Here is a 15,865-nt window from a genome sequence, read left to right as displayed (position 1 = left end):
AAAGTAAAGTATATTTTATGTATTATTTTAGATATTTTTAATATTCAATTTTACGGATGTCCATCCATTAGTGGAGCATACTCATATGTTGTGAAAAATAAAAAGTTGTCTTGGTTCTCCAATAGAGCGGAGTAACGACTACTAAATTCTTTTATAGTTATTTTTACAGTGGCCATTTTTAGGTCTCGATGGAGAACCATACCACTATAGTGCGAAGAACATTAATTGGAAAGGCTTGCTTTATACATGACTTAGCTTATTCTTCAGATGGAGGTGGGATCTTTACTCTTAAGAGGCAGTGCAGCTGCGCAAACCATAACCAGAGCTGTGGTCTCTTGGTTTTCACGTGGTCTCTACATCTCATGGCCTTATGTTGGTAGCGACCCATTATAGAAGACCAAAACAATTTTAATTGACTTTTTTAAAAAATGAGATTTTCCAAGTGACGGGATAAAAATACAATTTTTTGAAGCTACATGTTGCAGCGAAGCCTTCTAGCCTTCTTATGATTACACAAAGTCCAAGAATTAGACGACTTGGGAAGTGTTTCGTTGGAGTATATACGAGTAGTACTAAATTGTGTCAAATGGCTAAAAAGCTGGAAGAATAATAATGTGTTAGAAGACCTCTTGTTAAATTGTGGAGAAACTTATTTTGCTCAAAGATTGTCAGATATCGCTCTCATGTTAAACTAAAATGGACTTGACAGGACAAAAAAGCTAAGAATGCAATAGGCTGGGCAGAAATTTGTAGCGCACCTTTGAGTAGTAATAGTCTGCTGCTGACCTTAACCCTCATCGAGACCCTGGGGTCTGGCCAGGCATATTTTGTTTTTAAATGTTATTTAAATATATTTAGAGTGTAGAAAACGACTTGCGCTTACAGGTAGCTTCCTAGAATTTTATTGTCTATAAAATTCAGAAAAAAAATTCAAGGATATCGTATCGAAAAGGACAAAAAAAGGATATTATAATATTACACCTTAGTGCACCAATGGTGCTTGGCTAGACCCCATATATTTTGTATGAAAATATATGAACTTTGGTATGTTTCTATCACTTCGCACGGTTGATTTATCTGTTTTCATGTTCGTTACATGTCCAAATTGGTTTGTATGTTTATCTAGGTCAAATACTTTAGCCGCTGGAGTGTTTTAAATGTTAAGAAAAATGTAATTTTTCTCAAAATGTTACATTTTTTGTGAACGCTATTGCCACGCCAAGCGTGAACAAGGCAGTCAATTTGATTTCAACCAAATCGATAGGTAAGAAATTTCAAAAATGTATCTGCATATCGTCACCTGAAATGCAAAATAACGTATCATCAAAAAATTCGAAATTGAATGTCTTATAGATTACGCTTCACTACTTCAAATTACTTACATAATATTACATATGTTCAACATTTTCTGGTTCTCCGATCGAATATAAACTAGTTTTAACCAGTATTAAAATTTTGTTTCACTCATGTTCCATTTTATTTCGTGTTTCATTCATGCCACTGTAAATTTCCGAAATTGTCGTTACGTTATTTTGCATTTCAGGTGACGATATATTGTACATACTCGTATATGAGCGTAAATACAACATGTATTTCCATACAAATGTATGTAAACTAGCCTAGGCCTAGCCAAGCACCATTGGTCTCGACTAAGTGTATCAGACCGTTGGTCTCGACAAGGGTTAAGGTGTTTCATGGGTTTCCTCAGGTAAGCCATTTTTCAAAAATTTCTTCACCATATAAAAAATTAAATATTTTATTATTATTATTTTTTATTGTTACAAACATACACTATTAACAAAGAAATTTTGAAATTTTTGGAAAAAAGTATTTTAAACTCGGCCATTGCGACACCATTTCCGGTGACCCTCGCAAAAAAAAGAGAGCTTGGACGAAGGAAAAAAACTACAGCTGGAATCTCTAATTGGCGCCAAACAGTGAAAAAGAAGGAACTCGATTATAACCATGTAAAAAGTCTTTACGTTAATAAAGAAGAAGAAGAAAAAATATCGCCAGCGGAACTCTTAGTAAACAAAGAGCAGTCACATACACATCAAACTTCAGACGAAAATAAAAATTATTGTACTAACGGATCAAAGCTATATGTTCCTTACTTTAGAAATTGGCTTCTTATTAAAACAGTATCAATATGGTACACTCGTGGCCACGCAAAGCTTACCACTCAACACTTTGACAACACTTTAGCAGTACTTTTTACGGTATAGAAATTTTTTATTTAGCAATAAGTTAATGACATGTTATTTATCAAAAATATTAAAAATTAAAAACAAAACACATTTAACTAAAGAAATAATTACTTGAAAGTTAGTGAGCTTTACAAAATGAGCTCGAAATGTAAGAAACTGACAAGCGATGAAAAAATGATATTTTTATTTTTTTAATTTAATTTCATTTACACTATAAAATTAAAATTAATGTTTTATTTTATTTTTGTTATAAGTGAAATATGAAGTTTAGTGGCGCTACTACTTTAAACACAATAAAATCGACCACTTTTTTTAAAAGGAAAGAAAACCTAATTTGGTTTCACTCATTAAACGTAATAAATTAAAAACTATAATTATAATTAAATAATATAATTTAGCTTACTTATGCTTACTAAAAAAAAAAAAACAAATTGAAAGAAAATTCCGAATGAACGAAAACGTCCGAAAAAAATTTAAGAAAGTATAGTGGTAAGGTTTGCGTGGCCACGAGTGTATGTGTTGTTTACGAAGCAGGACTGCAATGAAAAGCAAGTTACAAGTATAATTTGATGCCATCTATTTGTCTTTGTTCTTTGGTTTTAAATGTTTATTGCCGAGCAAATACTAACTTTCATGCTTTCTAGTCTCAAAATCCAACTTTGTTATTAAAATATAAATGCTACACGACACAGGAAAACTGATAAAAAAGGCTCCCCGTTGATCTTGTAAATTTTTATTTTGCGTGCATTTCGCGGATTATAAGCCAACTGTGGCGCTGCAAATACTGCAACACCAACAACTTATACTAATGTCTTTTGCGGTTGTTTGCTTCGCCGATTTCAACAACCGCGCATTTTCCGCGTTTGCTTGTTGTATTTATGTATGTATCAATGTTTATATGTATGTGTATGCAACTTTGCCTTACAGTTCCATTTCTTAGCCGCCACTTTGTTTGCGTTTTAATTCTATTTTTCATCGCCACCGCATTGTTGTGGCCACATTTAAACGGTCACAGTTGGAGCTTGATTGTTTGTTTGATTGTGGTTTTGCTTTTTCTTATTTCTGTTGTTAACTTGGTCTGCTGATTTGTAGCGTGTTCGCAGGCATTTGGAAAACAGTTGAGCGTCCATAGAGGAAAGAGCAGAGCGGTGAGTAGGGGTATGAAGAGGAAGGTGTGTCGCCTAGTGGTAACCGCCATTTTCGATTTGCTGTAATAATTACTACCTTGCATTGCATTATTTCACTCGGCGCTGTGTTTGCGATGCCTTGCACTGATTGCACCGATTCCACAATCGCAGCTGCAACTGTTGCTGGCGGCGACACAATTACCCACCAACCGAGAAATGTGTGCGCGCGGAAATCCGATTAACTGCGGTTCATATCAACAGATGTCAGTACACACCCTTTCGTTTAACCTTCACCTCCATTGACAGCACTTTTCCCCGCTTTGATTAGGTTGGTCACATTGAATTGCTTTCCTTGTTGATGATTAAATTTACATAAAATCGACACGCAATACAATTATTCTAATAAATTGTTTAATACTCTGACTTGTATTTATTAAAGGGAAATATGTTAGTAGTTAGTTTATTTTTAGAGCTCGCGTATGCTTTTACTTTATATTTGCTCCGTGCTACATCTCATATCTTACAAATTTTCATAGGTGCGCTTTCCCACTTCAAACTACTCGATCATGCAGTTCTTAAATACAGCGAGGTCCCACTTTAATGCTATCAATCAGTTGTGGTTTATTAGCATATGTCCTTGACCTCAGAAAATCAAGCAAGGAAATTCCGGTGTATACAGGTAGCCCTAAGGTTTTCGTTGGTTTACTTCACGTCCCACAACTCTTAGGGATTAAGTTCCATAAATTTAATAAGTAAATAAGTTTGTTAACAACACTGTAAACTTTGAAACATGATTCAGCATTGACTCCAAGGCTACTGATTAGTCGTTCAGGGGTATTGAGACTCCGGCTTACCTATTTCATATATAAACCAATAAGAAAGGGCTAAGTTCGGGTGCAACCGAACATTTTATACTCTTGCAACTTGCTGGAATCAAAGCCAGGGAAATACCTTACGATGTAAAACTTCAATCAGAGGATCGGAATCTAAGCAATTTTATATATACATACATACACCATATTTAACATACAAGTATACACTGACCTGCATATACATATATTCGGCATAAGATTTGTTAGAAAAACCAAAATCATTATACATAGTCATTATACAAAATCAGCCGGATGTTCGAAAATTCTGTTAATGGTTATATGAGGGCTAGGTCAAGTTTTCGCCCAATTGTATCCTTTTGAGGCGCAATGATATACTGTTATGAGTCAAATACGTTCTGAAATTTTCATTGAGATAACTCAAATATTGGCCGATATATCTAGCGTAAAGTCACCAGAGAGTTCGAAAATCTTTATGTTAAGTATATTGGGGGACTCAGGGAAGTATTGACCTGATTCCACCCATTTTGGATACACAGAATTACTCTGTAGGAAGCGGATTCTATCTGAATTTCTTTTGCATGTCTCACATATTGACCGACATTTTTGAACAAAAGTCAACTATAGGTACTGGGGGATCCACATATTCGGTACCTAGGGTCTTGAACAGTTTTGGTAGGATTTGTAAAATTTTTTGTCATAAAGTGGCATACACTAAAGGCATAATTCGTGCAAAGTTTAATCCCGTTATATTTATTGCTTCTTGGTTTGTGTACTGGAAGGTAAAAGAATCAAGATTTCGCTCATTTTGACAGTGTGACATAGAAATATGAAAAGAATGCCACATTCCAATTTTTATCGAAATCGGTCAGTTTGGTCTCGAGATATGGGACTTCACCAAAAAGTGGGCGGAGCTCCATGATCCAAGTCGAGATACTTTCTTTAATATTAGGTTGTCAAAAAATCTTGCGGTATTTTCGCTAGTTGGCGCTGAAAGCGCGTAGTTCTAGTTTTATTCGTCGCATCGGGTCATGCGATTTCATCCATTTTGAAAGCTCATTTCACGAGTAAATTCGTGTTTGATTTGATTGTTGTATCTTTCTTTTAGGAGATATGCACGTTATTATAGCGTCGCAAGCATAGAGCAAAATAAAGAGAAAATACGGCATATTTTACAGTACTACTACGATAATGGCAAAACTGCATCTCCTGTGCCAAATTATAGTTTTATACCTTAATTTGGTGCTTAGTGATGGTACCTTATGCGTTTTTGGTTAATGACGATTTGTGAGCGTGGCCACGCTCAAGGATATCATTTTTTAGATGTTGATTGAGTTTAAAATCGCATTTCGAAAGAGACCGTAAAATTGTAGCATTTTACCAATTGGTAGACAGGCTGTAGAACAATTCATTTAAATTCAATCTAATTCGTTCATTATAACACGTGATCCAAGTCGAGATACTTTTTTTTAATAGCTTTTTTTGACAGATCACGTGTGAGTCGTGTCAAGCTGCCGCGTTATTCTTGTTCGGTGTTGTTTGAGATTTCATCATGGAAAGACTTGCGCCTGAACAACGTTTCCAAATCGTTCAATTTGTTACGAAAATTCACGTTCTGTCGCTCAACTTCTGGTTAACATACCTGTAATCGGCATACTGAGCGTATTAATCGCAATACCATTACCCACCTTGAGCAATATTTGATAATATTCGACCGGTGGTCTATTCGGTCCAGTATGCAGCGAAGAAAATATAGCAGGCGTAGCTACGAAAGTACACGAAGATCGTGCGGAGTCGATTCGACGCCGTTCGCAGCAACTTGGACTGAAGGATGGAACGACTTGGCGCATTTTACGTCGAGATCTTAAATTGAAAGCGTACGAAATAGCGCTTGATCTTCCCAAGCGACATCGCTCCGCATCATGGGCTCTTGAAAAGTTCCAAGAAGATCTGACGCCAAATTTTGTTCAGCGATGGGGTCCATTTCTGGCTCAATGGGTGTGTAAACAAGCAAAATTTACGCATTTGGGACAAAGACCCCTCATCACGTTGGTCTTTATATCAAATGCGTCAATTTTGTTTGTTTACATACCATCTGCCATTATATCCAGAAAAAAACAATGGTGTGAAGTAGTTTGTGGGCTGGTTTAAAAATCGGTCCATATTTTTTCAAAAATGATGCCGGTAAGAATGTAACCGTCAATGATGACCATCACCGTGGCAGATGAGCAGATAATTTCACCTTTTTGGGCCATATAGGTCACCCAGTATATGCGGTACGTACGCACTCAAGCATTTATTACGCTTTGTTTTTATGCTTCATCAAGCATATTAAATGTTATCGGCTGCAACATATTTATTCCGGCAATTTGCATAACTGTATCCCAGTCAATTGAAAATAGGTACACGCTCGCCTACAACCGTTATGTTCGAATAAACAAATATTTTTCTCATCTAAATGTACACGTTTATTCAAAACATATATATTGTACATATAAATACCACACAACCAACCAAATGTGCTACCAACCGCCGGAGGTAGGAACCGTTTCGGGTTTACCACATAAATCAAAACGAGATGACGCCACGAAGCAAGCAACAACAATGAGAGATGTATTAAAAAAATTTTTTAGACACTAGAAACGCAAAAATATGCCATTATGATGGGCAAAAATATGTTTAACACACCTGCGTTACACACACAGAAGTAGACACTCTGGTGGCATGGTTATAAATAAATTTAGATTTCGCTGCACTTACCTTAGTCGCGGCAATTCACAGTAGACCCAGTCCGTGACTTCTTCCAGTCGCACCTCTCGGTGTGTATTGGCCAAATCCGATTTATTGCCGGCGATAACAATGGGTATATCCTTTGGCAACCGCAATTTATGACATGAAAAGAAAAAGGAAGGTAAAAATTTAAGTCTATTTATACGTTTGTGTTGATGTGAGAGAGTTTAGAGTTTTGAGAATGCCTGCGCTTTATTCTAGTTTGTAAGTGAAATAACAGTCAATAAGAGTCTACTAGTGATGGGCTGTTTTGGAATTTAGAAAGAAATATTTCATTTGATTCGATTTGGTAAAATCTGTAAGGAGAGGCATGTGTGTAAAATTAATAAAATGTGGCTACGGCTCCGCCGTTTGATAAGTATAATGCATATAATGTATATTCCAAAAAAATCACCCAAATTTGCACTGTCCGGACCAGTTATTTTAGCCTTCCTTACGACAGTGTGAAAATATTTGTAGGTGAAATCGAATGATAACACCATTTACTCCCTATAAAACGGTTTTGTTAAAAACTAAAAGTCCTAACTTTCTTCTTCTTGATTCATTTTTAATAAAATCACAAGCTTACGGGTGGTAAAAAGCCTTCAAAGGCGGTCGAGAGATCGTTAAAGACATGCCTCGTACTGAACAACCTTCGACCTCCTCAACTGATTAAAATAATAAAAAGTGAATGATATGGTGCTTGAAAATCGTCAGGTAAGTGCTAAAAAGATGACGTCTCTCACGAGTGCGGTCGTATGATTTTGGTGGGTATTTTGGGTATGCGTTCTTGCTTGAGTCGTTCCGAAAAGGCTGAATTTTTTTCAAAAAGTGTGCAGAAAACAGGTCTCTTTGGACATGCTTGATCGAGCGAATTTCGATCCCACATTCATGGAGAGTATTATAACTGTCGATGAGAAATGGATTTATGAGTTAAACAAGCAAACAAGTCAACAACTATCGGAGTGGAGGAAAAAACGAGCCGAAAACAAAAACAACTACGCCAAAGCCGCTCAAAAATGGAGGTGATACTCATACCTTTTTTCTAAAATATGTCTCTTATATTAAGCATATTTGCATTACGGCAACGTACAAAATATAAACGAAGAAGGATAAAATTTCTTAATAAATAAATATAAATATCCATAATATGTCTCAAAATAAAAACAAATGCCGAATTAATTGACAACAAACTGTTGCGAAAGACAAGAATACAAAGGGTGTTGTCCGAGTACAAGTAATTCAAAGGTCTTCGTTTATGAACAAGCACTAAGATTCTTAGGATCTACCTGCAGATATAAAGCACTAATATTCTTAGAACTTTCCCGCAGGTAAATGACACGCAAAGTGGCATGTGAGAGGATTTGTGTAAAGAGTCCCTGCCAAAGTTACGCCCTCAATAATCGAAACTAGTAATAAGCCTTTCTACCTGCTCCGAGCAGCCGGGTAAAAAATAAAAAATATCCCTGGTGATAGGACTATAAAAACAGGAGCATCACGACGAACAACTATCAGTATCTGTTTGTCAGCGCCATTGAACAGTTAACAACGCTTAAAATGTTTGAAATAACAACAACCCATATTTCAGTTTTCGAAGAGCCAACTCATCCAGGAACGGTCTACTACACTAAATGCCTACACCGTGACGTAAGTCAGCATGGTAGTGCTCCTTATTTCTTAAAGTCTAATGAATACCTAATGCTTAGGCTGCAGCAAGCGTACTGCAGCCGTTTGAAACGGAAAGAGGCAATTCTAAATTTGCAGCTCACTTCTCAACAGATGGACGCGCTACGGGCGGGGGATGATGAAGAGTACGAAAGCGACGAATGGAACGAGCTGAATGCTTTACTTAAGATAGGCAGAATTTTGCATAAACAAATGGGAGAAATGTTGGACCGATTTGATCGCGATTTCGAACGCGAAAAAAAGGCGTCAGCACATTATAATTATGAAGAGACGACAAGCAGAGATGCATATTCTGGACAAATGGCGAACCAATCCAAACGCAATAACGAAATCACGTCAAGCGAACAGACTCGTGCTGAACAAATACCAAGCTCATCAAATGACGAAATTATCGTGTGTGGCATTCGGAATGCAGCACTAGAGGAAGGGGTGTTCAGATCTATGAGAAATGCTGCTCGCTGGCCGCGTGTTCAGAAGGACGCAAATCGAAAAAGAATCTCACAACTAATGAAGTTGCCACCAAGGAACGCAGACAGGTCGATTCAAAGAAATTTCCGCAAGAAATTATCGCCACGTGGACACTTGTGATCTTCAAAAAGATTAACTGTGTAAATCAAATTTCATTTAAAAAAATAAAAAAAAAAATAATTTTTACATCGCATTAAAAATATTTTTGATTAATAATATGTCATTTTATTTTTAATTGGCGTAGACATTTACGCGTTGTCAAATAGCACAAAAGTTAATGGTAAGCTATGCTCGCCAGTCAATGATCGCGACTGTTAAACTGAGTTGAATTCCAGTGTGATTCTTGCCTTGATATTCCAAGTGCTAGCTGAAACAAAGGTCCTTCTCCACATTTTGGATCTCTAGATCGGAAATTATCGTCAATTGATGGGAAGTCTGTCCAGTTATCAAATAAAACGACGTCGACGTCAAAAGAGAGAAGCAAATTTCTGGCAACAAACCATCGAAACTTTAGTGAAGAGTCTCTCAAAAAAAATCCATCCGGACAACATGTTAAAGCCAGGATAGCCGCTGTCTTTTAATTCGCTGAACTATGTCAATATATCTCGTTACAGCTCATCGTTCTATGGAATGCGATATTCGCCGTGCTGTATCAAATTGCGCAAAGGCATAACCACAAATCTTTCGCAGAACTTTTCTCTCGAAAACTCGTAACGTCGACTCATCGGTTTCTGTCATCGTCCAAGCCTCTGCACCATATAGCAGGACGGGAATTATGAGCGACTTATAGAGTTTGGCTTTTGTTCGTCGAGAGAGGACTTTACTTTTCAATTGCCTACTCAGTCCGAAGTAGCACCTGTTGGCAACAGCAATCCTGCGTTGGATTTCCTGGCTGACATTGTTGGTGGTGTTAATACTGGTAGTAGACGAAATTCTCTACAACTTCAAAGTTATGACTGTCAACAGTGGCGTGAGAGCCAAGTCGCTAGTGCGACGACTGTTTGTTTGATGACAGGAGATATTTCGTCTTGCACTCGTTCACTGCCAGACCCATTTTCTGTGCTTCAAGTAAGATTAGAAAAATATAATTTTGAATAATACAGTTGCGACAAAGTAGAATATGCGCTTACAAAAAACTTTACTATTGTGTGTAGGTGATTTTTTCCGATGAGAAAAAGTTAAACCATCCTGGTTCAGACGGTTTTTTAGGGTTACTGGAGAGATTTACAAAAAGAACCGGTATACTTTTCAAAGCGCAATTTTGGCGGAGGCTCACTTATGGTATTGGGGTGTCAGAAGCAAATCTGTTACAGACTTCATTCATCAAAAAATTTTCTCATTTCAACAAGACATGGCTCTTAATAAAGGTTTGACGAGGATTACGGAGATTTAATGGCTGCATCAGTTCGATTCTTAGCTGACTAATGAAATGATATCGAACGATTTCTGAAGCGAATGGTAACAGGAGACGAAAAGTGGATCAAATACGACAATAATGTTGTGTGATCCTACATTTTACTGTCAACAACTGATGAGATTGAAGCAAGCATACGAAAAAAATGGCCAGAACTGATCAATTGTCTTCATCTTCCATCAGGACAACGCTAGACCACACACATATTGGATGACAGACACATCTTTGATGTGAGCTTGGCTGGTAAATTTTGATACATCCACCATATATACCATTTCTTTCGGTCATTGCAAAACTCACTTAATGGAGAAGCTTCAAGAGAAGAAAATTACTTGTCGCAGTTTTTCGCCGAGAAACCGAGAAGTTTCCTCTTAACCGGAATACCGGAAAAATGGCAAAAAGTAGTCGAGCATAATGGTACCTATTTGGTTCACTAAAGTTCATTGTAAATATAAAAAATAAGTTTAAATTTGATTAGAAATAAATAAATATTTTCGACTACCCAATACCATATATCAGAAAGTTAGTGCTCAACATTAAACCTGCAGACTTTTCAGTACATTTTTAATTTTATTTTTATTGCAATTTTATTATTACTTTTATTTTTTTTAGTTTACAAACGGCTTCCTTTATCATTTCTTCTACGTAGTTTTCGGTTTGCCAGCTGATCTTTTTGAAGATCAGAAGTGTCCACGTGGTGATAATTTTTTACGGAAGTTTCTTTGAATCGACTTGTTTGGATTTTTTGGTGGCAACTTCATTAATTGTGAAACTCTTTTTCGATTTGCGTCCTTCTGCATATGCGGCCAGCGAGCAGCATTTCTCATATTTCTGAATACTCTTCCCTCTAGTACTGGATTGGGAATGCCATAGAGGATAATTTCGTCATTTGAGGGGTTCGGCATTTGTTCAGCACGTGTCTGTTCGCTTGTCGTGATTTCATTACTTCGTTTGGATGGGTTCGCCATTTGTCCAGAATATGCACCTCGGCTTGTCGACGCTTCATGATTCAAATATTCTTCTGCTGCCTTTTTTGCGCGTTCGAGATCTAGTCGATCCAATTCTTTATATATAAAAAAGGTTTTCATAAATAAATCATTTATGACTTTCCGTTCAATGCTATCGTCCTCCATCTCACCAGAAGTGCGGTACATTTTTAAAATTGGTACTTTCTGTATCATACGGTTGCAGTACGCTTGCATATCGTCGTACTCTTTCCGCGACTGTTGTGCGCGGATCTCATAGTAGAGTTTTCTTTCCTGTTGCGAAAAAGCAACTCTTACTTCCCGTTTCAAGCGGTTACAGTAAGCTTGCTGCCGCCTAAGTATTAGGTATTCATCAGACTTTAAGCGATACATCTTTGGTTTCATATGGGTGATCAACTTTTCCGTTACGTAATATTTCGATTTGGTTAAACGCAAAGAATTTTCGAAATAAGAAGCACCGCCATGCTTCATTTCGACGCGATGTAGGAATATAGTGTACCAGAGCGATCCTGGATGAGTTGGTAGCAGCTTTTCGTATGCGGAGATATGCGTGTTTGTTATTTCAAACATTTTAGGCGTTGTAGACTCTTCAATGGCAGTGATTAACGAATAGTGATAGTTGTTCGACGTGATGTTCACGTTTTTATAGTCCGAGCACCGAGGATATCTTTTGTGCATCCAGGGTGCAGGTAGAAAGGCTTAATGTTAGTTTCAATTATTGAGGGCGTAACTTTGACAGGGACTTTTTACACAAATCCTCACACATTTCATTTACCTGCGGGTAAGTTCATAAACGAAGCCTTTCAAATTACACTTACTCGGACAACACCCTTCATTTTCTTATTTTTCATAAGAGTTCGCTGGTAATTAATGCATTATTCCTTTTCATTTTGAGGCATTTTATGAATATTTATATTTATTTATTCAGAAAGTGTACTTCTTTCATTTATATTTTGTATGTAAATGCAGAGAAAGGGTCGACCTGATTAATTTAGGTATTGCTCAGATATACTTGAGAACGTATTTTCAGGCAGCTTTTTAAATATATGTATGCATCGGCAATGAACGACATATTCTTCATATGGTTTGTTCGAATAACAAAAATCATTATATGCATTATATGGAAGTTGAGGGCAGTATTGATCTGATTTTACCTATTTTTGCCAATACTGCATACTTACAAAATGCCACATAATAATTAAATGCTCTCTGGGGTTTAAGAACTCCACCTCACATACAATTTTCAATGATATGGAGCAAACACAGGCGAACGTTTGAAAATTCAGATATTATTTATAAATTTCCAAGTTTTTCATTTGATTTATCCATTTTAGGCACAAATATAAATTATTATTAGTACGACACCCTTTCTCATTTCATTTAAACAACGTTAGCAGGTAAAATAAAATTTCTGATGCCTACAATAAAGGAGGAGCTCGATGCTTGACTACATTTCGTTACTTCATATCTCATTAAGGTGACCAAGCACATCAGGCTTATCGAAGCCACTAACCTCTCAAAGAAATTTATTAGCGTAGACACACACCATAAATAGAAAGCAAAAAAAAAAAACATTTAACGCTGTAGACACTGTATTAATTGTTGGGGACATTGTGACATCTGTATGGAAATATTTTAAGAATAATTAATTTCTGATGTCTTGCAGTGCAAGATAAGCCTTTGCTTATAGGAAGCAACCATTAAGAAGCATAATCTAACTGAAACATGTATATTAGGAATACAAATCAAAAACGGCTTTTTTTAAATGCGATCGACCTCTGTCGGGCAATGGCGAATCTTTGTGTCTACTTCTGACGTAAAAGGGTTACATGGATTTCCTCGGGTAAAAAACAGCATTTTTTCAAACATTTTTTCTCATATAAAAATTTTTTACTTTTAAAAACATACACTATTAGCACAGAAATTCTGATATTAAAAAAATATATATATTTTAAACTCCCTGCCCGCATTGGCAGAATAACTCCTTACAGGATCATCTAAAGCGAAAAACACGTGTTTTAGTTAAAACCTTAAATTTGAAAATCGAATTTTTGGGTAACATTTTTACAAAAAAATGAAAATTTCGCAAAATTATTTTATTTTTTCAAATAGTTGTTATCGAAAAAAAGTCCTTCGCCCAAGTCTTTAAGAATTGTATCTCAAAGACTTGTGTAAAATTTCATGAAGTTCTCGTGAAATCTTGCCAACCGACTTCAAAAACACAGTTTCGAAAAAACCGGTTTAAAGACGTCGCACTTAGCTTAGCTAGCCTCAAGCGCACAAGTTCTCAAGGCTCTATATCCGGAACTATTACTGGGATCAACTCGAAAATCTAGGACAATATTCTGCAGACGTTGTAGAATTTAATAAGACAACAAAAAAAAATTTTTTTTTTTGCATTCTGTTAACCGATGTAGCCCACTAAGAAGCTTATAAGCCATTTACAAATTGATCTCTCATTTTCATTGAGATAACTCATATATTGAGGGAGGATGGAGTCATGTGCAGAAGTTCACGCAAGTGAGGAAAGTTCTCTGATCGCCATTCACTTGGGAGTGGCCAGAAACAGTTTGACCAGTTTGTATTTAGAGATATACTTAATTCCCTTTTCAGTAACATTTTTTTAGATTGTCTTAGACTGAGCAGTGCTTTCCTCTGAAAAAGAACTACAAAGGATTTGTTCTCGGTTTTAGATACCACATAATTCGACTCTCTTCTTGGCTTGTTGTCTATGATTTCAGTTTATTGATCACGGTCAGACCACCTCTTAACAAATGCACAACTCATATTTATGTTATTGATCAACTCTTTAGGCAGAACACAATTTAAAAGCATTTAACCCTTGAAAGCTTCACTTATTTCGGAATTAAAAAAACTGCTTTTGCAGGAAAGGCTAAACTATTTAGAGAATCTTTCATTTATTTGACTGTGAATTATAGAATTATAAAATCGAAGAAAAGTCATACATGGATAATTTCAAAGATTAATTGTTTATGCAGTCGTCAACTGCCAACTGTCTGTCGTCACCTGTCTTTTCAAAAATACATTCCTCACTGGGAAAAATTTATCTGTTTTGTTTTTGTTTTTTTTTATTTGATCATTTCGCGTTGTATTTTCTGCTCTGCCTATGTCACATTAGTTTCCAATGTAGTTAACAGATTGTTTTGCTTATCAACGAATGTCATGGCAAGTCGACTTATTTGCACGTCAAACTGGCTGTCACGAACAACCGAACAAATATACGAATGCATGAAAAGCAATAACATTACATTACATACAAAACATATTGTACACATAAGCACAATTTTTGACACACTTCGGGGTGTAAAAGTGTGTGTAAAAAGATGCGTTTGTAAATCGAAAATAATTCGTAATAACTTTCCTTCCGTGTCCGTTGACTGGTTTAAAATTGCAAATTTAATGACTTTTCCACAACAAAAATATGTTTGTGTGAACGTCTGGTTAACGGTGAATGCAATTCCCCTGCCACACACATTTATTGACAGTTTCCCCTTAACTATTTTCCCCTTAGCAATTTTTACTTACTTTTTGTTGCGGAATTGTGGCAAGCGCACCAACAAAGACACATGTTCAGTGAAAATGTAAATATATACAAACGTAAATGAACTACGTACATGCATACATAAGGGTTGAATTTAGAGCGAGTTCATGGTGTGAAAAGAAAGTTGATTTTTATACCCTGAACAGGGTATATTGAGTTTGAAACGCCCAGAAGGAAATGTTTGAGACCCTGAGTCAATTTAGTCATGTTTGTCTGTCTGTCTGTATAAGTCCTTTTCTCCTCAAGAAACTGTACACTTGTCGGCTATCGGACTTATATCTAGGCTTATCGTTGATAGGAAGCTTTCATGGAGGCCAAATATTGAGAAGAGAGTAAAGATGGGTTGCTTTATATGCTGTAGAGGAACCATAAAGAAAAGATGATGATGCCTGCTAATAAAGTAAAACAAGATAAATAAAGGAGGATTGCACTGCGACCTAAGGTCTAATAAAGTAGCAGTAGAAGTACTGTTCCGGAGTTCAGCTTTGAGCCGTGAGCTCTAAAAGTTAGTGGAATATCTGTCCTCTCTAGAAATAGCTTTAAGCCAGTCATCGTCGGACTTTGGTTGCCGGGCCATAGCGGCGTTGAACTGCGAAGTCGATGAGGTTGCCGGAGGGACAACTTGTGTTCTAGTACTGGACAAATGGTTCTCGCGTGCGGATAGGAGACGATGGTTGACCATCCGCTGTGGTACGACTGCAAGTGTCTTTTGGCCTGGTAAGGAAAGTAGGAGATATTCTGAACTACTTTTCCTTAGCAAAGTTTATCTAGCAATCGTATGAGTTTTTTACTGGACATTGTTCAATAAGCATTCAA

General features: G+C 36.5%; 1 protein-coding gene across 5 annotated transcripts in view; it reads right to left on the bottom strand.

Annotated features, from left to right (window-relative positions):
- Nucleotides 1-15,865, bottom strand: part of LOC126756368 (GTP-binding protein Di-Ras2-like) — a 128,473-nt gene that overhangs the window by 29,717 nt on the left and 82,891 nt on the right. For all 5 annotated transcript variants that reach the window (XM_050469397.1, XM_050469398.1, XM_050469395.1 and 2 more), the window contains one exon: nt 6,925-7,034. In XM_050469397.1, the coding sequence (XP_050325354.1) occupies nt 6,925-7,034 (110 nt within the window). The remainder of the gene's footprint in view (nt 1-6,924; nt 7,035-15,865) is intronic.

This window comes from Bactrocera neohumeralis, chromosome 4 (genome assembly GCF_024586455.1).
Source record: "Bactrocera neohumeralis isolate Rockhampton chromosome 4, APGP_CSIRO_Bneo_wtdbg2-racon-allhic-juicebox.fasta_v2, whole genome shotgun sequence".
NCBI lineage: Eukaryota > Metazoa > Arthropoda > Insecta > Diptera > Tephritidae > Bactrocera > Bactrocera neohumeralis.
This window is presented reverse-complemented; position numbering and strand designations above follow the sequence as displayed.